The 26,384-nt window shown below is 41.5% G+C and overlaps 2 protein-coding genes across 5 annotated transcripts in view; one reads left to right on the top strand and one right to left on the bottom strand.

The window, feature by feature from the left end:
* The first annotated feature begins 94 nt into the window (after positions 1-94).
* SAV1 (salvador family WW domain containing protein 1) lies at positions 95-22,304 on the top strand. Of its 2 annotated transcripts, none has more exons than XM_075029454.1 (5): positions 95-396; positions 2,292-2,738; positions 12,386-12,656; positions 13,619-13,757; positions 21,069-21,188. In XM_075029454.1, the coding sequence occupies exons 1-5, from the start codon at positions 303-305 to the stop codon at positions 21,171-21,173; spliced, it is 1,056 nt and encodes a 351-aa protein (XP_074885555.1). In that variant the 5' UTR covers positions 95-302; the 3' UTR covers positions 21,174-21,188. The 2 variants fall into 2 exon arrangements, with proteins under 2 accessions (XP_074885555.1, XP_074885554.1); XM_075029453.1 differs by having other exon boundaries at positions 99-396; positions 13,619-13,762; positions 21,069-22,304.
* A 759-nt stretch (positions 22,305-23,063) lies between these two features.
* The window catches only part of ATL1 (atlastin GTPase 1), a 32,985-nt gene continuing 29,664 nt past the window's right edge, over positions 23,064-26,384 (bottom strand). For all 3 annotated transcript variants that reach the window (XM_075029450.1, XM_075029451.1, XM_075029452.1), the window contains one exon: positions 23,064-23,876. In XM_075029450.1, coding sequence (XP_074885551.1) covers positions 23,766-23,876 — 111 coding nt within the window. In that variant the 3' untranslated portion in view covers positions 23,064-23,765. The remainder of the gene's footprint in view (positions 23,877-26,384) is intronic.

The raw sequence follows: 26,384 nt of genomic DNA, 5'->3' as shown, positions 1-26,384 counted from the left end.
CGGGGGCGCTGTGAGGGACGGCGCCAGCGCCCGCCCCCTCCCCCCTTACCCTACCCCGCGGCCTTGCCCCGGAGGGCGGAGGCCGCGTTCCCACAAGCCCCCGCGCGCCGCCGCCGTTTCCCCTCAGCGCTGAGTCTCTCTCACGCGTCCCACGCGCCCCCGCCCCGGCCCGGTAGCGCGGCCATGCGAGCGCGGAGCAACCGCCGCCGCGCCTGAGGCGGAGTCGGGGCGGTCGAGCCCTGCCCTGCGGAGCGGGGAGCGGCTCCGGGTATGCGGGGGGTGGTAGCGGGCCGGGAGGTGGGATGCTGTCGCGGAAGAAGACGCGGACGGAGCTTTCCAAGCCGGGTGAGGTGCAGGGCAAGTACGTGAAGAAGGAGACCAGCCCTCTGCTTCGCAGTGAGTGTCGGGGACGGGCTCGGTGGGGTCGGGCGCGGGTCGGGAGGACAAGCCCGAGGCCTGGCGGGGGGGTGGCCGTCTCCTTTGTGTGCTAGGACGGCGGTCCGGTGGGCCCGGGAGGCCCTGCGCGGCTTTGGGGGGGGGGGGCGGTGTCCCTTCGTGAGGGGAGAGTGGGGGTGTGAGGAATTGCTGTTGAGAGACCCGGGTGCTGACGGAGGGAGGTGAAACCTGAAAAAGGGAGGCTTGAGTTTAAAAGGGAGCTCTACGCCTAGCGTACCGCCAGGTGCTGACGATAAACTTGGGTTGGTTTTATTTTCTCAGCAGGAGTTGCTCAGTTTTCAGCAGGCAGGGGTTAAGATAGTCTCCAAACAGGTATCTTTCAGGTGAGCGGAACAGATCGTCTCTCTCTTTCCAAAGTCAGTGGTTGTTCTCCCGATCGAGGCTGTGTGCACTGCCAAAAGGTGTGTGCTTTAAAAATGAGATAACTGTACGAGACAGTTGCATAAAATCCCTGCGGAAGCAAGTGCTCCAGTTCTTAGCCATGAACCGACTTGATGAGGTCACCGCTACGTACCTTGGATGCACTGATCTTCGTGTGGTTAACCTGACGCTGATGCTGCAGTCCTGGTTTCACTAGGACTGTACAGAACGCTAGCAAATACATGTTGAAAGCGCACTTAGGTTTCTTTTTGTTAACCTTTGAAAACAACCTGAGACTGAAATGTATTATGCTATGAATGCAGGATTAGCACGGAGATCACAACTAGCAACAACTGATTTGCTGGCAGGAGCCGGCACTCAGCTTTGCTGGAAGTATTTGCTGCATGAACAGCTGGTTCCCCAGTCAACAGGCAAAATCATCTAGTAGTCTGATTACATTGACTTGGTCTTTTAAAAAACAAAACAAAACAAACCCACAATTATTTTTTTTTCATATTAAGCTGTAGGCATGTCTAAGGGGTTAACACCTCTTACACATGCTGCTTGCCATGATGTAATGACTAGCTATTACATGACTGCTTTATATCAATTATAGATTTACTGATGACACCTTCTGGGATGCACTGAATTTTGACCCTAAGTTATAAGAGCTTATTAATAAAAAGTAATTAATAATAGACAGAACCTCCCCCTAAATGAAAGTCATAGTTTCTGTTGGCTCACCTGGAGGGAAACTAGTTATTTGGTGAAAGTAATGCTAGGGAGAGGAGCAATGTATCGCTTACTGGAGGGAGGCACTGAAATTGTATAAATAGATGTCAGTGCTCATGTGCAAAACCTCTAGGTAAAGGAGGAAGTGAAATATCTTCACGAGAATTTGAGAACTTACTGTGTGCAGAATAACAGCATTTTGCTGGCTGAACTTTGTGATTAGTGGAGAAAGTATGAATTCTGTTCCTGATTCTGTCATGGATTCCTGTAAGCATTAATGTCTTCAGTTATTCTGAGTTCATAAGCACAGTGGTCCCAATGAAGTGGTAGAGTGGTAGCCAGGATACTTGGATTTTCTTGACCCTTCTCGTAGAGAGGTATGAAGCCTGGCTGATGTAGCTACAGCACAGTGTGGGGTGGTTTGGGGGGGGGGTTTGGCATGTGCTTTTTGATGGGGTTTGGGTTTGGAGTTTTTTTGTTTATTGTGGATGCAGTTATACTGGCAAAACTGCACTCTTTTGGCAGTAGTTTGTTGCTGGTGGGGGGGGTGTGATGGTTTCTTTTGTACCAGTACCAACTGCAGCATTACCATTATACTTGCATATGCATTAGAGGTGCTTAAAAAGGGGTTCTAGCACTTGAATTTCCTCAATTCGTGGTGTAAATCAGCATTGTGGGTAGTCAAACGCTTTATGTGTAAGTACAGCCAAAGTTCTTGTCTCTCTTTTAATGCTGTTTATCAGATCTGATGCCTTCATTTATCCGTCACGGTCCAACCATTCCAAGACGAACTGATATCTGTCCTCCTGACTCAACGTCTTCTGCATATGCTTCTGGTGGAGATGGAATTGTTTCCAGAAACCAGAGTTTCCTTCGAACTCCAGTGCAGAGGCCACCTCATGAAATAATGAGACGTGAAAGCAACAGACTGTCTGCACCTTCCTATCTCGCAAGAAGTTTAGCTGACGTCCCTAGAGAATACGGCTCTTCCTCCCAGTCCTTTTTAACAGAAGCTAATTCTGTTTTGGAAAATGGAGATGCTGGTGCCCGTTGTTATTATTACGATCATTTTTATGATGCCCAGAGGAGACGTCAGTTAAATGATCGCGTACATGAGGACTACAGGTATTATGAACACAACAGCGATCTTTTCCAGAGGATGTCACAGAATCACGGGAGGCACACTTCAGGTAAGTATTGATTAATTGCTGTTTTTGTAAAAATACGGTTTTGATAAGACTTTAGGTGCAGAGGAATAGCCAGATGATCAGGATCATGTTTTTAGGAGTTACGCTGTGTGGGACAGAGCTTATTTTAATGACATTTCTGTGATCGGAGTACACTATGTGTTCACATTTCTTAGAGTTAAGAGTTTGCATATATCCAGAAAGGAAAAAATATACTTAAATCATGATTTATTTATTAAATAAATGGGGTAAGGTTAAGCGAGGGTTGTTTTTTTTGTTTTGTTTTGTTTTTTAATGCCAAGCGTATATGCAACTCCTTGTGACAAAGTTGATTCAGTTGCTAACTAGCAAGGAATTTTATTTATTAGGGCACATGCACTATTTTCATGATGTAGGGAAGAACTAACAGCTCTAAATTATAGCATTGCTGTCTTATTGTATTTTAAATATCATTGTGTTATTATTTAATTTTATTGTGTTAATTTGACCTCAAGAATTAAAATAATTTATTATAAATAGTCAAAGGAAGGGATGCCTGCTTTGTGTAATTGGCAAATTGACATGTAGTTAGTGCTGAAATTGACTTTCTAGTCCTTGATTATTTTTTTTTCTTTTAGCTTGTAATATCATATGTAAATATGCCTGTTTCCCCCTCAATTCACTGGAACTTGTCTTTGTTTTCTAAGGGAAGAACAGCATAAGAAAAAAGAAGCCTTTAAATACTGCTTTTTAAAATATTTTATTATATCTGTGATGACACTGAAGAGTAATTCTTTGGTGCAGTGTGCTGTTGTGAGCCTATTGGTGGAATAAAAAGCCTGGGATTACAGTGTTGGCCATAGAAAGGTGACCTTAAAAGTAGTAAATTTGGCTGTATTTGAGCACTGTATATACTATGGAAACTATATTCACGGAGGAGTTTGAAACAAGCATTTCAAACCTGTAAATAACGTACCTTCAATATGAAATACGTTTTTAGTTTGTCATTACTTGTAATCTGTAAACAAAATAGTAAATAGTTGCTACTAAAATAAATCTCCTGTCTAGAAAAATAAAGCCGCTAGGAAGAATGTCAACATTTAAGGCTGCTGACCTTGTGTATGGAATTATAACCTGACAATGCTTTATGGGCTTTTTACTACAGAAACATTTCAATGAAAAGTGACAGAAGAGTAATGCTAGTGGTTCTGCTGTCAGCCAGTAAATTCTAAAATAGTAAGATTTAAGACTTGCTACCTTAATCCTCTTATATTTTGCTACATGCTAATACATCTGATCTACCCAGATTTTGCATGAAAGCCCTTCATCTCTGTCAGTTGTTCAGCCAGCAGTCATTAAACATTTACCTGGTCCAGATAACGAGCAACTGTTAGCGTGTGCTGGGATATTGTAGGGAGGAGCGGTAGGAGGGGAGGATTTCATAAACCAATCCATCAATTTAACATTCGACGTTACTACAGTAACTGTGTATGCTGAGGAAGATGTCAAAAAATGGTACTGCTGCTGTGTAGAATTGAAACAATGTTAAGTGGAAAGGGAGCTCTAGCTATTAGTTTGAAAGTGGAGTTTAATCTAGAAGATTTTTAAAACAAGCTGAAAGTAGGACTTTATAGCTGTATTTTTCTCAATTGTAGCAACATGGATTTCTTTCTAAAAATATATTTCCCTCACTACCACCCCATTTGTCTACATGCCCCCTTAGCCACTGGAAATCATAAAGGAGCTGATGTTTGTTTGGTCTTTGTCATTCACTCTCATATTTTTACATTTAATAGTTTGAAGGAATTCTATGCATATTTTGTAACGGGTGAGTATTCAATCTTATGCATTTGTAGGGAGAGACAAAAAAGGTGAGCCTTTTGTCTGCCAAAGTGTTTCCCTTTTCCTCTATTTTTTTTTCCTTTCATCTTGACATGGAATGGGAACTCTTAAATTCCTCTTCAGTTTCACTGCAGTAAGAATATCGACCTATGTCCTTTACTTTTCAAGAATTGCTGTTACTTTTTCTCAGTAAAAGAATTGTGTGGCCAAAAATAAGAAGACGTTAGATTTTGTTACTTCTTTCGTCTCACCATTAAGCTTCTTTTTATTTGAACCATGCATTGTCTTCAAACCTTCCATGTTTTCCTGGAGCTACACTAATCTTTCTGTAACTTCTAGTTCCTTTTTTCCTGTGTTTCCAGAATACTGAGGCAGGCCTTTTGCTTTCATTGTCTTTGTCTAAATTACTTTTTCCTTACACATCTCCATTGTTGTTTCTAAATGTTTCACCTAATCAAAATTCTTCATCAAGATAATTGATGACAAAATTGCCTAATACCTACAGTTTCAAGGTATAAGTCTGTTTATTAGCTAGAATCTGTAAATGCTGCCTTCTACCCTTTTCCTCCTCTCCCACCCTCCCTCAGAAGGTTCCCTCAGTCAGTTTTGTTATGTTTTGGGTTGATTGCTACAGGAACCTTGCCTGATGAGCACAAGGTACTCTTGGCTATTGGTGAGTGATATTTCATTCAGTGTTGTTTGCAAATGAGATGACTTTGGAGAAGCAGCAGTGTGGAAGTGAAGAGATGCATGCAGATTTCAGCTTTCATTCAAAATAAAGATTCTCCTCTTTATAATTTGGAGATAAGTTGAAAACATGTTCTTATTGAGATCGTCATACTCAAAGTATTCAGCAAAGTATTTAAGAAAGTCCCATGATGTTGACAGCATTGATATGTTCTTTCATAGGCATTTCTCCTTGAAGTCATGTTTTCTCTCTCAGTATGATTCAATTCTACCATGTCCTCCTTTTCATATTTTCATTAGATTTGTTTTTAGTTAGCAGTCTAGTGCTGCTGGCTTTCCTGAAAAATGTCTTCAGTTGAGATATTTCCTAGTTTTGTGTGTTTAGCTACCTCTGTGGCATTTCTTGAAAATTTTTTTTAGTGTCCATTTCAAGCTTAATTCTAAGAGACTTTACCTGTCTTTCCTCGACATCTCTTTCCTCTCTTCTAGGTTAAAGGTTTGGGGAGGTCTGTGGTTGAAGTTATATCTACAGTATAGATTGGAACTAACTTGTAACCAAGACCTCAGAGTTATTTGTACCTGTTTGAGCGGTAAGCTAAAAAATTCTTATGTGTATATGAAAATTGCTGAGATTAAAATCACAGTGTAAAGGCACTTTCTGGTGGTGGCTTGTACACGGTTGACTGTGATGTCAGAGGAGAAAAATGAGTAATCCTGTTAACAGAGAATCCAGTGCGCTTTAGTAAAAGTAGGTTCATCTCATGTTAAATTGTACCCCTTAAAAATGGCAAACTGGTGTTTGTGTTTAATATAAGAGCAAAATAAAGAAATACTAATTATTAATTAGAGCTAAAGTGGCAGGGCTTTTCTTTTTAGGTCTGTACACCTCATTCATTTTTAAACAAATGGCAATTCCTGCCCTTTTCTTTTGTGCTGATTTTGCAGTTATTTCTTTGTAGCATACTTTTTGAAGCTTTCAAAGTACTTCCTGTCATTTCCTATTGGTGAATTTATGCTTACTTGGAATGCCCCATTCCCTCTGACAAACGAGATAGTTGTGCTCAGGAAGTACCTTTAGATGCTTTGGAACAGGTTAGGAAGGCCTAGAACCTGCACACCTATCTAAACAAGATAGTTTCTGGAACTTCTTTTTGCTGTTTTATTATTACTTACTCCCTTACAATTAAACAGTTCCTTCATGTTTTCTTCCTGTTCTTCATCCTGGTTTGATGAGGGGAAGGGAGAGGATTTTGGCATCCTGAAAAAAGGCTCTCAAGACAATTGACCTAATTAAAGACAAATATGAAGGCCTTTTGTTTGGCCAGATATGTTCTTCAACACTTTGAAATTTGGTTGAAGCTAGTTGTGGGGAGTTCATAGGCTCTGAAACTTCTCTGCCTCCATCAGCACTGTATCTAATAAGCAGAGACTTTTCTCTTAGTGTTTTTGCTCTTTTCCCTTTATGCCAGACTGGTCTGGTGATACGATTTTTCTGCTGAGCTTCCTGCCAGGCAGACTGAAGAACCGCCCTTTGCTGACCTGGAAACTTTTCCCCCCTAAGAATTTGGACTTCTTTCCAGGCAGATTGCCTTTAAAATAAAATAAAAACCCCTTGATTGGGCTGTGAAAGCATTAATGCATATCACTTACAGTTTTCTTTGTTCCATACTAATGGAACAAACCAAACAGAACTCCCTTGACTAAAGAAGATACTACATATTTTTCACATTTGTAACATTATTAGCTTAACATGTTTTTAAGAGAAGAGTATTAAATGAAGGAACTCTTAGCACTGATATCTTATAATGCACTGGAATGTGGTGCTCAAAGTTAAAGTTTGGGTTCTGGTATTAGAACACCCTATTGTTGAAGATGTTGAGAATAAGACTGAATATAGGGCATGGCCTTACTTAAAACTCTTGAGTATTTTAAAATCTTGTTAGTACTAGTAATAAGTGGTTACTGTTCCTTTGCACTTTCTTTTTTCAAAGTGTTGAGAACATACATGGTGATACTCCTAACCAAGCAAACTGCATTAAGCAGGATTTTCTTTCGATTTGGAACAGCATATAATGCCTCTTGGCCTGGTTAACAATTAATTCAAGACCTTAAACTGAAGATACTATATTTTAAAGAGAAGGAAAAAAAGCCGCAAATAATGTTCAGTATTGATGTTCCTTAAAAGCAACAGCTGAACCAAAAAAATACCCCAAACATATACCATTATGAAACAGAATTAACAAATTAGGCTGGACAAGTTCTAAAGGCAGCCTGAAAAGGATTTACAATTGCATAAATTTAAATTCATTGTTGAGATTTGATAGTGCCACTCAGACAAGTTTATAAAGAACAGTGCTCCTCCTTAAGCAGAGGAAAGGAGGCATTTAATATTTGGAAAAGCAGATAATTTAAACAGCTCTCTTCCTTGGGAAAGCAGGAAGAATGAGAATTTCTGTCTTGTCATAGATAAAACAGTAAGTAAGAAAACCCTGAGTAGTTACAGTGAACTGGTTTGATGAGTCTGGTTTTGCTTATCCTATGGTAGAGATCATATCCTCCATCAATAGGAAAATCACAGGTTTTACACTAGATGTTTTGATAGAAATGGTTCAAGTTGTAAGTTGGGGGGTTTTGTGTGGATAGTTTGCATTGTGCTATGTAAATCTGGTACCAGCCCATGATTCAGGGAATATCCTTGGGGTGTGCAGTAAAATCCCATGTGAAGCTTTAGGCTGCTATGAAAATGCTTTAGGGCTAAGACCTTAGCTGAAATTTAAACACAGAAGAGTGTCATACTTTGGCAATATGACACAGAAAAGGTAGTGTTCAGAGTAGATGGGTTTAGGCTGTCTTGTAACTTTCTTCTTTGGTTTATACTTTGGAAAAGATCATGTGCAAATTTACTCTTAGGAGTGTTGTTCAGTCTTATTATTGATACTTATAGGTGTGTATATATACATGTCATGGTTTAACCCCAGCCAGCAACTAAGCACCACGCAGCTGCTCACTCACTCTCCCCAACCCCCAGTGGGATGTGGGAGAGAATCAGAGGGAAGAAAAAGTAAAATTTGTGGGTTAAGATAAGAACAGTTTAATAGAACAGAAAGGAAGAAACTAAAAATGATAATAATAACAATAATAAAATGACAGTAATAATAATAAAAGGATTGGAATATACAAGCGATGCACAATGCAACTGCTCACCACTTGCCCAACAACACCCAGTTAGTTCCTGAGCAGTGATCCCTCCCAGCCCCACTCCCCCCAGTTTATATACTGGACATGACGTCACATGGTATGGAATACCACTTTGGGTTGGCTGCCCTGGCTGTGTCCCCTCCCAACTTCTTGTGCCCCTCCAGCCTTCCTGTTGGCTGGGCATGAGAAGCTGAAAAATCCCTGACTTTAGACTAAACATTACTTAGCAACAACTGAAAACATCAGTGTGTTATCAACATTCTTCTCATACTGAACCCAAAACATAACACTGTACCAGCTACTAGGAAGAGTATTAACTCTATGCCAGCTGAAATCTGGGCAATATGAAAGTCAATTTTCATCTTCTCTTATTGTTCAAAGTCATAGCAGGACTTATTTCTCTTATATGTGTATCCTCTCTCCCTTGAAGGAAGTATCTGCTGAGTTTTATAAGGAAAACCAATATATAATCTCTTCTGATCTCTAGTAACTGCAATTATATAAACACACATCTAAATTGTACTAATTGCCGATTTGAATGCCATAGTGGGTCGATGATTGTAAGACACTATGAATGTTACCTGACATATTAAAACTTCCAGCACACAGAATATTTCAGTATGATCTGTGATTTTGAGGGCAAAAATGCACATTAAGACTATACGTGATGGTCTCAACCTGAAGTATTTGCAACTGTCAGTTTATAAATCTGGCCTTTGATTTCATAATTAGAGCCTGCTAGTTGTAGAGGCTTGGAACACTGTTCAAAACTGGTAACTGATACAGCTATTTAAGTTTATTCTAATAGTATGGCTCTGCTTCTTCATATATGAAGTCAAAATGGCAAAAGGAATATATAATACATTTGTGTCTGGTATTATTTTTGTTCTTTGCATCTTGGAAATGAAAGAAGATAACCTGGCATTGGGAGAAACGATGTAGCTAGAATTAAATGATTGTGCAAAGACAGAGCTGCCAGCATTGCCTTTCCATTGGGTGCAGCGTTGCTTTTTAGCCTGCTTTCCAGGTGATTTCTCTATGTCATCTAGATTTTGGTTTTCCTCGCTACCCAAGTCCAGCTCCCAGTCTTCTCAGGCTTTTGTATGAAGAGATATAGGCATTGTGTCAAGTTAACTTGTGGTGCAGAGGATGGCTTGTGCAACTTTCAGTGCCAGCTTCCAAATGTTAGAAGGCATTAACCTTTACCTGAAGGAAAAAGTATACATATATTTGCTGCTGGAATCATGATAGAATTTAAGTAGGAGGAACTGTAACAAAAATACTGACATGTGCTGGTTTTAACAGTAAACAGAAAAATAAGTTTAAGCCTTTGTGAAAATTCTTTCCCCCAGTCAAGTTTGTGTGTTCAGATCTTCTGGTAGTGGTGATTTAATAGTCACTGTTGATACGTACATGAAGTTACAACACAGCGGTGCAGTTAATTGGAGAAAATGCTGAATTTGTTTATCCAAAGTGCAGTGTGTTCAACAAGCTTAAATGTTTGTATTTTGTCACTGGAATGAAAACAGAACCAGTGACATAACCGTAGCTAGGGTCTGAAATAGTTTCCCTGCCCCAGTACTGCTAAAGGTCAGGAAGCCTCCAGAATGTTTCTTCTCACTGGAAGTAAAGGTCTAGGTTGCTTAATCCTAATGAGAGGTGGGAGCTATCACATGAACACAGCCATCAGCTTTCCTTTATAAAGCTAACAAATAGGTAAGTACTATAACAAGAAGAAATACTTTAAGACCAAATAGTTCAGAACATGACAAGGCTAGAAAAAGATTTGTGGATGAGCACAAATGTTCTAAAGAACAGTGCTCAGGAGGAAGTTTTTGAGGTTTTTTTTAATTTTTTTATTTATTTATTCAGTTGCTTTGGAGCCTTTCCATTACTTTGTTGATGACTGCTATCTTGTATTAGAATGACAGCCCATCCAGTTTTCCATCTGTCATTTTGTATGTAAACTAATGCTTAAAATAGATTACATCCCTTAGCTAGCATGATATATTGTGTACGTATTGTTGAAGAGGACTGTTGCCTTTGTTGGCAGATGAGTATGAAATTGCTTGAGAAATATTACAATTTTGCTGCTACTTCAGTATTACTGTTGTCTTTTAGAGTTGATGACCACACCTGAAACCTCTTTTTAACAGTATGCTTTAGATGAGATAGGCTCTGCCTTTCCCTTCCACTCTCTCAAAAAACAATCATACAAAAATGTTATTTCTGAAAAACAGAAGGAAAGGGGTGTATTCCTCAGTAAGTAAACGTGGTGCTTGTGATGACGTCACTCCCTGACTTCTAAGAAAGTGCAAAAATTGGCTCCCATACCCCTTCTTCTGGCCATGGGAAATAGTAACACACAAACTCTGATGAATACAGTGATTGAATAGATGCATTTGATTGTGGGATGAAAAGGTAATTGCAGTTTCTTTAAAGCCAGAGACTGTTTTACCGTAGAACTGTGGGTAACAGAAGGTAACTACTTAAAAGGATTTAAAAAAGAGAGTTGAATTTGGGCCAGCACGTCCAGTAGGTAGTAGGCTTCCAAAGAATGGAAAGAGACCTGCAAAATTCTTGATGTCACTTGGTTTTTGTGGTTGGGGTTTTGGGGGTTTGGTTGTTTTGGAGTTTTTTTTGTTTTCTGTAATTATTATTACAGCTTTTATTTCAACTAGCTTCCTAAGTATCCATAGTATATAGAAGGAAGGAAAAGATGAAATTGCAATTTTGTTTTGTCAGTACCTGTCTCAGCACCTAGCACGCTAATTTTTAAAATGTGAAAACTGTGTGTATGTTACAACAAATCATGTATTTTTTTAAAATGTTAGTGACTGGTCTCTTAAATCAGCCTATGTAGTGATAAATCCTACATGTGCTGTGTTTCTAGGGCAGAGGTAGGAACTTAATCAACTACTGATTCCCGTCAGCTCTCCTGCCGCCCGTACAACTCACCTAGGCTTTAGTTCCCTTGCTGGAGAAGCCCTTCTAGTGCAGCCCGCATCACCAAGAAAAGCTGGCAATTACTTTTCTTCATGTGCCTCTTCAGCATTGAGAAGAGCAGGATGTAGAGAGGCAGATGTACAGCCTACTAGACAATGAAGCTTACTTCCAAGGTCTGACTGTCCAGCCCAGCAATGCACATAAACTAGTTAGTCTAACGAGCATGGGTAGTTTTAGCAAAGACGACATGGCAACATCAACTTCGGTGTGCGCAGGATGACTGTGTTGAGCAAAGGGCTTGTGCAGGATCCTGCACAGATCCAGCTTTTCTGTTTTCTCTTGTTACTGATGACACTTTTTGGCCATGATTGCACACGCTTCAGTAATAACAGTCAGTGCAGGATAGTGCTAACTTCTCCCTCCTCTCTTGGTTTACCTGGTCCTGTTACTGTTCTTGACTGGTTAATCTGAAAAGCTTTGTTGGTATTCAGTGATTTTTCTAGATAGTTGTAATTTCTGACTGTAAGTAGAAAAAGAAATAGCTGTGGGGTTTTTGTAGATAAATAGTTTTGATGCAGCTGTAATAGCATATTAACAGAAACTGTCATTTATGTAAAGCGTTAACATCTGTAATCTCCTGTCAGCTCTCTCTGCTCAGCAAGTTGAGACAATAATAACAGCGTCACCCCTGTTACATATGCTAATATATGTCTCCAATTGAAAAAGCAAGGATATTTTAACTGTTTCTGAATGAAGCTGTGTAGTGAATCTGGAGTTGGAGGAGAGTGAAATGAGTGAGACTTAAAAGGGAGTAGCTATTTTGACTTGATCATACTTTTTTAGTAACGTACAAGCACATACACTGTAAACACCATGGTATTGTTCAAAGTTCATAGGAGTGCCTGATGTGGGGGGTGGGGAGGGAAGTTGATTTTGTACGTAATGTTGGTTTTGGGTATTATCAATTTGGCTAAACATTGCTTTCTTTTTTTTTTTAGGCATCGGTAGAGTTGCTGCTACATCTCTAGGAAACTTAACAAATCATAGTTCTGAAGATTTACCTCTTCCTCCTGGCTGGTCAGTGGACTGGACTATTAGAGGAAGGAAATACTATATAGATCATAACACTAATACAACTCACTGGAGCCATCCACTCGAGCGTGAAGGACTGCCTCCGGGATGGGAGAGAGTTGAGTCAGCAGAATTTGGAGTGTATTATGTAGATCACATCAATAAAAGAGCTCAATATAAGCATCCTTGTGCTCCCAGGTAAGACATCCACCTCCTCTTCTGTGATTGGGGGTTTTTTCCTTAATCCGGTTAAGAAAGTGGAACTGTTTTTGTCTCATATGCAACATGCCAAAACCTACTTATTTTTAGAAGTAAGCTTTACTGGTTCTTGACTAAGATTTTTAGAAGAAGTTGTAATTGTTAGGTTTTTGTCTCATCTGTTACTGTCTTAAGTTTAGAAACAGGATCTTGTTCCTAACTCACTAAAACAAAGAAGCTATTCTCTTCAACTGTCAGTAAAACAACAAAGTTGCTGAGAACATAATTGAATTGTAGGCTGAAGAAACTTGATCTGATGTTCCAGGAGACTGTCTGAACAAATAGCATATACCATCTGAAACATAGTCTTGTCTAGAAGGAAAATTGGTATTTTAGCTACTCCTAATTTCAAGGTAAAATAAAGTTAGCATACACCAAATCTAACAGTTAATTTCTGCTACTCAGTCTATTTTGCCGTTACGCAGGAAGGGAAAGTTTTTTTAACATGTGGCACAAAAGATACGCATACGAGGATGTCCTTTGTTATAAATGGAATAACTTTTGTCACCTGCTGCCTGAATACATTTGTTCTAACATATTAGATGGTGGATTATTTGGCTGAATCAATACCTGCCTTTTTAATGTTTTAAAAACAGGTATCGTTTTTTTGTTCTGCTTTAGTATCTAGGTAGCAGGCACTAGTTGGATAGGTCTAAGGTGAATTTTACCGTGTGCTAACAGATAGCAGGAAGACTTACAGTTGTGATTGGAGTGAAGCACAAAAATAGCAACAGAAAGTTGCTCTTGGTATAGGCCTGCTGAGGCAACACTCCACCCACGTGGTTGCATCATCGGCCTTTGCATGTATTAATCTGTGTAATAATGTTAACAATTTAATGATATCAGTATGTCTTAAGTTATTGCTTGGAGGTTACGGACTTTCTCTGTCTTCCTTTGTACAGCGTTCCCCGTTATGACCAGCCTCCCCCAGTGACTTACCAGCCACAGCAAGCTGAGAGAAGCCAGCCTCTCCTTGTCCCTGCAAACCCCTACCACACAGCAGAGATTCCAGACTGGCTGCAGGTCTATGCCAGGGCTCCTGTAAAGTGAGCTTTTTTTTTCCTCTGCATTTCACACTATGCATGTGTAGCTTAGAAGGAAGGAAAACAAATGAATTTCGATGACTGAAAGTAGAACTCTAGCTGGTATCTATTTCTTAATTGCATAAGAACTATTGCTGACAACGCGTGAGGAAGTTGTACCAGAACTTCCATCCACTTCTATCCCTGGAAGTGTTCAAGGCTGGGTTGGATGAGTCTTTGAGCAACTTGGTGTAGTGGAAGGTGTCCCTGCCCATGGCAGGGGGGTTGGAACTAGATGGATCTCTTTTAAGGTCCTTTCCAACCCAAATCATTCCATGATTCTATGTTCATCGCATTAGTTTGCTTTGTATTAGGCATTACTTAAAATCATCACAGTACTTCTTGCCATTCACATGACTTGCAGAATGATATATTTGAGAGTTGAGGATGTGGTTTACTTTCAGTGTATTTGTGAGAACAGTACCACGTGCTTATAAAATATGTGAAATCTTTTTAGTGTGTTAAGTCTTAATGTGTGTCTTACTCCTTTTTAAAAAAGACATACAAATTTTCCTTCACAATTAAGAATTTTGAATACAGACTGAAATCTGTGTTTCTATTCAAGAACTTTAATTAAAAACTAAGTGGTAGTAAAAAGGTTTTTTTCAAAGAAGCAATGCTGTAAGAACAGGGAATCTCCTCCAAGAAAAGATTTGAGTTGGCATAATGAAACAAATTACATTTTCTAGTGGGTACAGCTCTGCAGAAGAGTAACACTAAATAGAAAAGCAATTTAAAAATCCAGATACTTTTTAATAATTATGAAATCATGTACTTTTTCATAAGAAGAATGTGGAGGAACTAAGTTTTACAGCAATGAGCAGGTCAGTCTGTAGTTGCAAATTCAGACTGTGTATGATGTTTAGTGACTTCCACTAAAAAAAACCTCATTTTTTTTTAGCTGCTTTTAGTAACTGTAATTTGAATGGATTTTATTACTTTTTGTGGCTACTGGGCTTGCCAGCAGCCCATAAAGATTTAAATTGGCTTAAAATCCACCTGTACACTTATGCACCAGGGGCATACTAAGTTCCTGTAACCTAGGGGAGCACTTGTTTCCTAGAAATACTTTTAGGTTTTGGCTGCAGCTGCATTTCTTTATTTAGGTCTTTGGCACATCCACACAATGTAGTTTGAACTATTTCAGCCTGTGTTGTATGGACTTTTGTTGGTACTTCTCTTGAAACTTGAGAAACAAATTTAAGATAATTTAAACAATTTATCAGGAGTTTGTTTATATCTAGTAGGCTGAGACAAATTTAAAAAAAAAACCAACCCAAAACATTTAGTACATTCAAGCTGTTTGAATAGAATTTACATTGTTCAGAGGAATCAAAAATCATGTATTTTCCAATATCCTTTTAGCCTTCTGTTATAGTAGTGCTGGTGGTAATAGGAATATTGTTGTAATTCTCAAACGCTTCTGTGAAGAAATAAATTCTGCTTTATGCTAATATTATATTGGAAAAGTGTGGGAGAGTGGTAGCAGCTGGCTTAGCGTCACCTCATCTTGAGGGCTTCTTAAGGAACAATTGATAAATAATTCTCATAGTTAAGATCAAGATCACTTACATATTTTCAATGTAATTTTAATAATGAACCTCTTCTCTATTGCCAAAGCAACTGGCTTAAAGCTTGAGAAAAACATCCAGTAATGCTTGTAGGTTCTTCAGTAGTATTGTCCAAAAGCCGAGTATGAGCCTCCAGTGTTCTGCTGCAAAAATGAAAGTGGGCAAAACGCTTTCATAGTAGTACTAGAGGAATACCTTTTGCGAACTGCTATTTGAAATTTACTGTAAAAATCTGTTGATTATCACTACAGTTTTGCACTGAAATCATCGTGGTGTATTTTGTTATGATTTGTTAGTGACACCTGACACTGTAGCTTGATTTAGCTGACTGAAGGCCAGTCATTTTTGTTGAAAGAAGTAGATAATGATAGCAAAAATAGATAACATTAGCTTTTGTTTCAACAGCTTTCTCTGAAGAAGAAGAATTATGGCCACTGAAAAAGTCTAGTGGAGAGTTTAGTAGGTGTTAACCGTAATGCTTTCCTATTTCAGTGAAAAATGGTCAAACTCTTAAGATAAAAAAGAAGCTATTTGGCTCACTACACAGTGAAGAGGCTTTGGTGTCTAGTTATAACTTGAGGTAACTATTTACAATATCAAGGTATTTTTGATATCTTGAAGCGTCCTTTTCTGCTCTCTCCTGGCATCTGTCAAGGTTTGTTCTGAGAGCATAAGTGCAGCTATCAGAATCTTAGCACAGCAGAACCAAGACTCCTGGCTTGCATTTAACCCTATGCTAGACTCTAAAATCGAATGTTTCTCCACCTTCCAAGTTAGGTAGACCAGTCTGGTGGGTGTTCCCACAGTATGCTAGACTGCATGCATGGGACTGTGAGGATGAGGAGACCAGAAATGCCTTCCTTGTATGAGAGATCATGGTTCAGGTTCTTTCCCCACTTCTTCTGGAGCAAAGATCTGAACCCAGGACTTTGTTCTTCCAGCCCTAATCAATAGGCTGTAAATGTTCAGGGCAGGTCAGTGTCTCTTGTGTTGAAAGTGTCCTATTTTATATTAAATACTTGCTATTTACTGGGAAAAGCACTGGAAACAGAGTATTCTGGCTGTGTGTTCTGTCTAGTAAGCTCCTGCTTTCTCACCCAGGAGGGAAGGCTCTGCGCTCTACAGGAATTTTGTGCTAACGTGCTTTCTCCCCTCGATTCTGGCTCTGTGACTAGTTGCCCTTCTAAAAAATGCCTGGGGAGTCTAGGTCAGGTACTGTTACTCTGTGCCCTGTTCCTCTAGGCATCTCTTTGGGGAGCAAACAAAAAAGCTGCAGGCCCCAGAAAACCTGCAAATGCATTACTGCATGTGATGGAGCTTTGTTTTCTTTCCTGCTTGTATTGCCACCTTTATAAGAAACAAGGCCTTCCATTGAGAATCGGCCTTGCTGTGGAACATATTTCAATAAATGCCATTGGCGCAGAAAATTCGAAAGGATTCATCAGCATAGGGCGAGGCAGGGGAAATCCTGCTGCAATTGAATTCAGCTCTTGATGAGAGGGAAAGGCACAGAGGTGGAAAGGTGGTGTTCACATAAACTCAATAATCAAGTGCTTACAAAGATAGTTGTACTTGGCAAACCTTCAAAAGCAGCAGCTTGCAGTCTGCCTCTCTTTTTTGGAGTTTGATCTCGTGTTGATAAACAGCTGCAATTTGTTTCTTCTTGCTTTTGGGGAAAAGTGATTTTAGCAGTGCAGCCCTGTCTTGACTTGGGATTACTTTAATATAGAAGCTGGTATTTAGGAAGTTTATAGAAGCTGTGGTTATTTAAGTTCTTAAAATTCCTCTCAGAAGCATTTTTGGTAGTCATCTGCATGTCTTGGTGCTTCTCTGATGCATACAGCCTTCTGAATATATCCTTTCAATATGTAATGCAGTTTATTTGCATAAATTTACTGATATTTTGGCTTCAGCCTCCACTCAAGTGAATATATATTCTCATGTAATTCAGCTGGATCAAACAACTCTGTTTATTCCATGAGTTTCTTCTATTCTTTTAATAATTATAGTAGTCAGCTGCCTATTTCCAAGTTAAGAAAATTAGATTGCAAATGAATGGTGTATGTTCAGAAGCACTGGGAAAAAGCAGGAAATGAGGGGTATTGCAGTGAAAATGTAACTACATCAAGGCTTTCTTTTATCAAAGTAAAGCAGCATTAAAATGCCTATTGTAGAGCAAGACTCGGATCAAACAAAATCAAGATTAAAACTGGTTTGGGGAATTGCTGTTTCCTCACCTTGCTTAGGAAATTCTGCAGCTTGTCCTATTCCCAGAGCTGGCCAGGCCCATGCCAAGACACTCTGTGCGGCTCAGGTCCCCTTCCCAGGGGCAGCATTAGCACCCCTGCTCATTTTGGGGTGATATTCCTGAAGTTCTCTCACACGAGTCTCTCCAGGAGACCCAGGTTAGCCCAGATATCCCCACTAATGAGAACTGTGCTTACACCTGCGTCACACGTCGTTTCTGTGTCCCTTGTTCCCTCTGAGCCTTGGGAAGTGTGTCTGTTCCTGAACCACGCAGGTCTCTTCGTGGCTGCTAGCTCATGTCACCCTGCCAGACTTCTCCAGTCATCACGCTAAGGTGGAAGGAGACCATCAAAGAGAACAGCCTGTTTAGTTTAAGCCTTGGTTTATATATAGCTATGTGAAGTCATTATACTACTTTATTTAAGCGTATGCGGGTGGGTCTGCACTGTGGGCTGTTAACGCTTGACTGATGTGCAGACCGACATAAGCCAGGTCCCCGTTGGTGAGCCTTTGGCCTTGTGGGCTTCAGAGCCTGAATTAACACACTCTAAGTTGCTCACCAGAACAGTTGTCTTGCTGTTGGCCCGGTGTCTTGGGTTTTTCCTGAATTATTTCTGTCCTGGTTTCAGCTGGGATAGAGTTAATTCTTCTCCTACAGCTGGTACAGTGTTATGTTTTGGGTTCAGTATGAGAAGAATGTTGATAACACACTGATGTTTTCAGTTGTTGCCAAGTAATCTTTAGACTAAGTCAAGGATTTTTCAGCTTCTCATGCCCAGCCAGCAAGAAGGCTGGAGGGAAAAAAGAAATTGAGAGGGGACACAGCCAGGGCAGCTGACCCAAAGTGGCCAAAGGGGATATTCCATACCGTGTGATGTCATGTCCAGTATGTAAACGGGGGGGGGGGGTGGGGGTGGGAATCACTGCTTGGGAGCTGACTGGGCACCGGTCAGTGAGTGGTGAGCAATTGCATTGTGCATCACTTGTTTTGTATATTCCATCCTTTTGTTATTATTGTCATTTTATAATTGTTATTATTATCATTATTAGTTTCTTCCTTTCTGTTCTACTGAACTGTTCTTATCTCAGCCCACGAGTTTTACCTTTTTTTGGCCTGATTCTCTCCCCAATTCCACTGGGGGGTGGGGGTGTGAGTGAGCAGCTGCGTGGTGCTTAGTTACTGGCTGAGGTTAAACCGCGACAATTTCAATTACCAACTCCTTGAGGAATGTCCTGAATGCCAGCATCTCCTGCTTAATACCATCCTGCAGCTATTCCCCCGGTGTGGTGGTAGTACTGGACATCTGGCCATAAGCCAGAGACCTTTAATCCTGTCTCTGTAGAATTACCATGATTTTGTTGGAAAACTTTGTTAGAAATAATGTTTTTCTTCCAGGATCTTGGAAACCTTCCCCTACTGTGCGCACAAAAAGAGGTCCATTAAAAAAAAGTAGTGAAGAAAAATGCTTGCTTTTTGAATAGTTTGGATAGCTTTTCTATAATATTTACCTTTATATATATATTAAATTTGGGAAATGTTGAACCATGTGTTTGGTGTGAAAGATTGTCAGCACTACCTTTGAAGAATTTGTGGCATGAAAGCGAGTCAGTGACTAACGTTATGGTTGAACAGACCTCCATGGTGGACCGGCTATCTGGTTCCCTTGCAGACCTCAGAGTGCCAGTTTTGATCGTGGAAAATTACTTGGAGGAGAAATGGCATAGCCTTGATTAGTCACAAGAGTGGTTGGGCAGTTACGACATAAAATGCAGCCTTCAGGGACCTTCTTCAGCTCTGCTAGTGAGACAAGGGAGGCTCATCTCGACGAGGCTCATCTTAAGTTTGTGCCTATCCAATGGCAGCACCTTTGATAGCCCTAAAGTCTGAAGATAGGGGCATGTTTTTATATGTTTCAGAAACTGAAAAAAAAAGTGTTAGGAGTATAAACAGAAATTCAGAATTGCTCCATATTGAAAAGTAAAACTAAAAAAACCCAGCACTTGACAGTGCTGCAGCTTTTGTAAGAAAAGCAGCGCTGCACGTTGAGTAGGAGAGAAGAAGACCTACCGAATGAAAGGCGAGATGTACGTTGCCGGCAGCTCTCTAACCTGGGAGTTTTTGCAGTGGTTGGTGACACCAGCAGCTTTCCTCCTACGTCGTTTCTCCCGCTTTATGAATTGATGTTGTGCTCCTGCTTTTCTTGGTCGTTTGTTTTCGTGTACTCTGCTCTCCATCGTGGAGAGCGATGAGTGTGGCTTCTAACAAAGCTGGTCTGTGCGTAGCCCCCTTCTCACACCTGTTTGTAGTTGCCTCCTGAGCTTTCACGTTCTGCACTGCTGACTAGTGTCCGTTTCCCTTGTCAAGGAAAAAGTGTTGACAGTGTGGATGGTGCTTTGATGACCCAGGCCACTATGTTTTGCCTTGCTCAACCAACAACTCCTTGTAACTGGTGGAAGTGGGAAGAAATACGACAGTAATTGGTTGACTTCACAGCTGAACTTGTTTCCATTTCGGGCGGGGAGCTAGGTCGGATATTCTGAACGGAGGAGGTCGGGGTGGCACCAGTGTGTTTCAGGCCCTCCTGGGACCTCCCCAGGTCCACAGCAGCTCATTTTTTCCATTGTGGGGAGTAAGAACATGTAGGATTTTTAGGTGTTAGTGCTTGCGTCGCTCCTTTGACACCCACCCTGCTCCCCCCATGGCAGGTAGATCATGGCCAATAGCTGCAGGCAGTTAGGAGGTCCCTTACTGGCATGAGTACTTGCAGCCATTAATTATGGCCTAATCAGATTCCACGCCCCCAGTCCTCACTGATGCTATCTGATACCCCCCTTCCGTGGTCCTGTGGGGTTCACAACCCACTGTTTGAGACACACTGACTTAGATTATTGCTAATTAACCAAGAGGGGCACAGTGTCCAAGAGTGCTTGTTAAGGCTGGAACAAGAATGCTTTGGAAACAAAAGCATGTTGTGAGGGAAGACTTGCAGTATTCTGCCTTCTGGGAGGTACCTGCTGGGGAGTGTTAGGGTAAGCTGTTGAAATAATTCTTTTTTCTTTTTTTTTTTCTGAGCTACTCTAATTTTGAAGGATGTTTTACTACTAAATTTTCAAGGCTTGTTGAATGGAATTGCTGTTTTAATGCTTCCAAAATGCATTTTCTCCATTGATCAGTTAATAGGATCTTTAGCATTTACAGAGTTTATCTTGGCATATTATGAGTGATTCTGCAGTTTAGCTGTAAGTGATGTTTCTCCAACTCGCTTTGAGACATGGCTCTATCTCTTTTGGTCTTAATGACCTCATTTCTTCACATAAAACATGCTAATATAGCTTGCTAGAAATCTGATCGGTGGCTGTGCAACTGTGAGGCCGATTCTTAAGAAAATGCATAAAATGCTGTGTATTTGCTCGCAGTGGCATGTAGGTAATCATCTTTTCTATTGAAACAGATACGATCACATTCTGAAGTGGGAGCTCTTCCAGCTGGCAGACCTGGACACGTACCAGGGGATGCTGAAGCTGCTCTTCATGAAAGAACTGGAACGGATCGTTAAGCTGTACGAAGCGTACAGGCAGGCCCTCCTCACCGAGCTAGAGCATCGCAAGCAGAGGCAGCAGTGGTATGCCCAGCAGCACGGCAAGAATTTTTAAGCTAACAACTCTTTAATAGACTTTTCTGAGGACACCTAAGAGCTTTAAAAGGTTTTCACACTTAAAACTATGAAAAAGTGCTTTTGTTGAAAAGGCAGCTTATTTTTGTTGATGTTGCACCTTTGTTATTATCCTCTTGAATATTTTTCTACATGTATTATGTATTGTTTATAAAAATGAAAAATGTTTGTTAATCTTTTTTCCATACAAGAACTAGTTTATTATTCTGAAAACCAGCGCGGAGTTTAATCAGACACTTGATTCTGGTATCTTTTTTTCTAGCAGTCGGCTGTATTATTAAGAAGCTGACTATGTATTTTTAAAGGGCAATAGTTGCAACTGTATGAAATGTCCTGGATTCAAAACCTTGTTAAAATCCAAATGAATATTTCCATGTATTTCCCTTGGGACTTTGTGTCCCTCTCTCTCTCTCTGGAGGTCTGTTCTTTGTTTACAGCTTTAACGTACGGAACACCGACACTGTTCCATTTCAGTAACAACCCAGGGCTACAACCAGACAGAAGCGGATTTCATCAGTCTCAACCCAGTGCTTCATGAAAGTGAAGTCTGATTTGCCTTATTTTTTAACTTTAATGCATTGCTACTTTAGCTTTACTACTAGTTTTGACAGAAATTAGTCAGAGAGGAAATATTTGTACCTTCTTAAAGACCAAGAACTCTAAGCAAACTTTTCACAGGTTTTTAAATCCTAGGTAAACTGCATTTCATAAAATGTGACCCAGTCATGTGGGAAGGTAATAGCGTTGTCCAACCAGCTGTACCACGCCATGGAAAAAATCAGGGATGTAACAACAATTATTTTTTTTTTAATGAGCTTTTCTCTTGTATTAAGGCTTCCTTACTGAGGGGAAACTTTTAATTGTAGTTACCCTCCAGTAGTTTCATTTGGTTCACTGATTGTCCTGATATGTTATTTATGGATTCTTTTTAGTGCAATAAAACTTTGTTGCAGACAAAAAAATACATTTCTTGTAAATCCTATTAATTCAATAAAAATAATTTTGTTCAATGTATGAAGCGTTGTCCAACTAATTCTTTGCCTTTTAGAAGGTCAAATAAAATGTTCTTATAACCAATAAAAAGATCTGACTGGGGCTGGCGAAAACCAGTAGCTCAGGTTCTCTGAAGCCAACTGCGGTTCCGATGCTCTGAGCTCTTCAGCGGTGCCCGTTTAGCGACCGAGCGAGCGTGCGCGGAGCTGACCTGCGTACTGGTTCTGCCGACGGGGCCCGCAGCGAGGAGGGAGCGTTCCTGCCGCCCCGGCCTGCGCCAGGCCCAGGTGCAGTAAAGCTGCTGTTGGGGTTGGGACCGTTCTCTGTAAAAGCCAGCGAGCACGCTGCGCCGACTCCCCGTGACTGCCAGAAGCGGTTACGGCTTAGCCCCAGGCGTCAGCTGCGGTACCGTAAAACGTGTCTGTTCTGCAAATCAGGACAGCGAGATGAGTGGGGTGGTCGTACCTGGTGCTGTCCCTCGAGAGGGCTGTGGACCTCAGCGAAGAGCCTTCCTTCGCTTAACAAGCTTCTCCTCCGCTGTTAAAAGCTGGAGATTTTATTTTGCCTAAGGCTTGTAAAACCTGGCTTTACCTTATTAGTGACAGAAGCACCTCCCAGGGTACACGGGGGCAGAGGAGGGGTCTGAGTTATTTTCAAAATAGCAACTTACCATTAAAACACCAATTCTGAAGGCCCAAAGGAAACCAAGAATGTAAAAAAACCCAAGAGGAGAAGCTCTCACCCCATGAGTCAATAACTGCTTCCTGGATAACCAGCCTCTTAGGAACCAAAAGCAAACTTTAATAGTTCTGACGATAAAAGAATAGAACTGTTGAACACACTTTCTATGCACTATAATGAATATATATACAGAAATACAGTGAAACTTTCTCCAATACATATACAAAGTGATACTTTGTGCATCGGTTACAAACAGAAAAGTATGCTTTCCGTACAAGGTCGTTAACATACCATAGCAGAAGTGCCCTTACAGTTTCTGATAAAGCAAGTTAATACATTTTTAATTGTGTTTATGTAATTAAATAGTTAATTGAAGAAAAAACTTGGTTACATGTTATAACTTGTTCAAGTATCTGAAAATAAGTTGGCTTTTGAATAATGCTAAAGTCTGGAAGATTTTTAGTTGCAGTATTGTGTAAATTATGATTCCTTCAGTGACTTCATAACTAATTAAGAAGGGGAAAATAAGGCTTCATAAATTAGCTGGGAAGTATGCTGGCTATTACAAATTAAAAGCACTTTGTAGTTGCGGCAGTACCAATATGTACATATTAACAAAACGAAAAACATGCTGACATCTTCCTGTCAAACACCGTGTTGTCGAACGAACACACCGAACCACCTTACACGCGACTTGTTCTCCGCTCTCCCTGTTCCACGGCAGGAGCTTGTGATGGGTACGAGGACGAGAGTGTTGAACCGAGGACGAGACGTTCATGCATCGACGGCAACGCGCCTGGCTTACACCTTCTTCCTCTCCGAGCCCTCGGCGGGTTCCGCTTTCTGTGCAGGGAAGGCGTGGTGGTACAAATGTCTGTGAGTCGCTGCTGCGCTGTACAGTTTGTACAAAGCCTGGAAAAAGAGAAGATGGTTACGTCTCCAGCCCCGCTGCGTGGAAGACGCGTACGGTCTGCGCTTTTGCGTTCATGCTGCGGCAACAGGTTCAAACCAGTCGTGGCGTGCGGTTTGTTTTGTGCACCAACTCTTGATTGTGTCAAGCATCCAACAGGGAGAAGAATAAAGATCACTAGTTCGCTAATTTTTCAAATGTCTCAGCTATGGGAGGAGCCTCCTTGAGTTGTATTAAATCAAGGACTACCTGCAGTATAAGGGATTTATTTTTCTATGAGTTTCACAGAATCATAGAATGGTTTGGGTTGGAAGGGACCTTAAAGATCATCTAGTTCCACTAGACCAGGTTGCCCAAAGCCCCATCCAACCTGGCCTTGAACACTCCCAGGGATGGGGCATCCACAGTTTCCCTGGGAAACCTGTTCCAGTGCCTCACCCCCCTCACAGTGAAGAACTTCTTCCTTACACCTAATCTAAATCTACCCTCCTTCAGTTTAAAGCCATTACCCCTTGCTCTGTCCCTACATGCCCTTGTAAAAAGTCCCTCCCCAGCTTTCCTGTAGCCCCCTTTAGGTACTGGCAGGCTGCTGTAAGGTCTGCCTGGAGCCTTCTCTTCTCCAGACTGAACAATCCCGACTCTCTCAGCCTGTCCTCATAGGAGAGGTGCTCCAGCCCTCGGATCACCTTCGTGGCCCTCCTCTGGACTCGCTCCAACAGGTCCATGTCTGTCTTATGTTGGGGACCCCAGAGCTGGACGCAGTACTGCAGGGGGGTCTCACCAGAGCAGAGCAGAGGGGCAGAATCCCCTCCCTCGACCTGCTGGTCATGCTGCTCTGGATGCAGCCCAGGATACAGCTGGCTTTTTGGGCTGCAAACACACATTGCTGGGTCACGTTGAGCTTCTCATCAACCAACACCCCCAAGTCCTTCTCTGTAGGGCTGCTCTTTCATGCATGGAGGTTGAATTCCTGCATCCTCAGCATTTTGGTTTACCCCCACCAGGCAGATACATATTGCATCATGCAGAGGGCTTTGCTATGTAATGGGTTCTTGGTGTGTCTAGATCATTTTTCTGCAGATGAATGCAGATATTTTTTTTCCTTCTAATTTTACCAGTTTCTGTTTATACCCAAGTGTATTTTCCTGGCTGACAGAAAAGCCGGTCCTTCGCTAACAGCAGCACCACAGTTTAATAATTGTGTGTGCCCCTCTTTCAGCAGAGCATCAGTGTGAGCAGGCTGCCGGCCGCAGAATTGTCTTCACGGAGGTTCCGAGGGTGACAGCTAAACACCGGGGTCAGCCCAGGCAGGAGTGGCTGCTGTACCCGTACCGGTGCACGGTCAGTCAGTGTGGATGTGGGCTGCATTTCCCGTACAGAACTAAGGTCAGAGCAGTCACCGGGCTGAGACAAGGCTCTGATCCCGAGGGTTGGTGACAGACAAGTACCACCACCCTGTCCCCCATCCCGCGATGGGCTCTATACCGCGTGCAAATGGCACAGGAGATGCCAAGATATGGGACTGGCTGCAGAGGACTCGGCGTGACCGGCTGTCACGGCTCTGACAGTTCCATTCAAAAGAACTTGTCATTGGGGGGGAAAAAAAAAAAAAAAACAAAAAAACAACACAACCAAAAACCCACCAGCTCCTGCTGGGGACCTGAAGACTGTCGGTGAGCCAGGATTAATTTAGGATGGGGTGGGAAGAGGCAGACGACCAGCAGGAACCCGCAGGCTCACAGGGTGATGTGTTCCTCGTGTGCGCAGGGGTGTTGAATGAAGCAAGCGAGGCTGAAGCCACAGCAAGGATGAGGGTGGGAGGGTGAAGGTGAGAATGTGTTTAAGGCGATGCTGACCACATCCCAAACAGGCCATAGGAAACAAGAGGTGGGCTTTGCATGCAAGTGGTTTGGGATCGTTTGGGAATGTAGTGGACTGGTGGAAGAGACTTCATGCAGCTTCTCTGGGTTTCTTTCTTGAAAATACGCCTTCAAATCCTAGAAAAGTGACCTTGCAGCATTTTGTGCTATTTTAGGCTTTTTTTCCATGCCAGACCAGTCTCACAGAGCTAATTTTTACTTGACAGGATTTGTCCAAGAGCTCATCAATAGCAAAGACCATGTTCTTCCTCTTGCTGTTGCACAAGCCAGAGCAAAGCCCACGGACCCAGAGGTCACAAAGCTTTTAGCTGCTCAGCATTTGTGGCACAGGGATGTACCAAAACAGCCAGCATGGGCTGGCTGCTGGGGGAAGGAACAGGTTGATTTTTAACTTTTTTTTTTTAAATGGCCTTTTGGATCTGTGAGAGCTGCTCTGCCTTTCTTTTAAGACGAACTCCCCAAATAACTCAGTGGCTGAAAAGTGTGTTGACACTGACAGACGGAGCTGTCAGGCTTCGGTGACACGATAAAAGGTAAAGCTGTCTTCTGTCACACACCTTGGCCAGACCGGGGTGGCACCTGGCTGCAACACTGGATTAACATACGTGCGCAGTAATACAAACTAGTAAG

The sequence above is a fragment of the Buteo buteo genome, chromosome 6, assembly GCF_964188355.1.
Source record: "Buteo buteo chromosome 6, bButBut1.hap1.1, whole genome shotgun sequence".
Classification (NCBI taxonomy): Eukaryota; Metazoa; Chordata; class Aves; order Accipitriformes; family Accipitridae; genus Buteo; species Buteo buteo.
The sequence above is the reverse complement of the archived record's forward strand: the minus strand, read 5'-3'. Positions and strand labels throughout refer to the sequence as shown.

Excerpts from the sequence above, each read along its gene's own strand:
- SAV1 (XM_075029453.1), top strand. The coding sequence starts at position 303 with ATGCTGTCGCGGAAGAAGACGCGGACGGAGCTTTCCAAGCCGGGTGAG. Across the intron at positions 2,739-12,385 it reads TCACGGGAGGCACACTTCAG|GCATCGGTAGAGTTGCTGCT; the intron begins GTAAGTATTGAT and ends TTTTTTTTTTAG. Across the intron at positions 13,763-21,068 it reads TATGCCAGGGCTCCTGTAAA|ATACGATCACATTCTGAAGT; the intron begins GTGAGCTTTTTT and ends CTATTGAAACAG.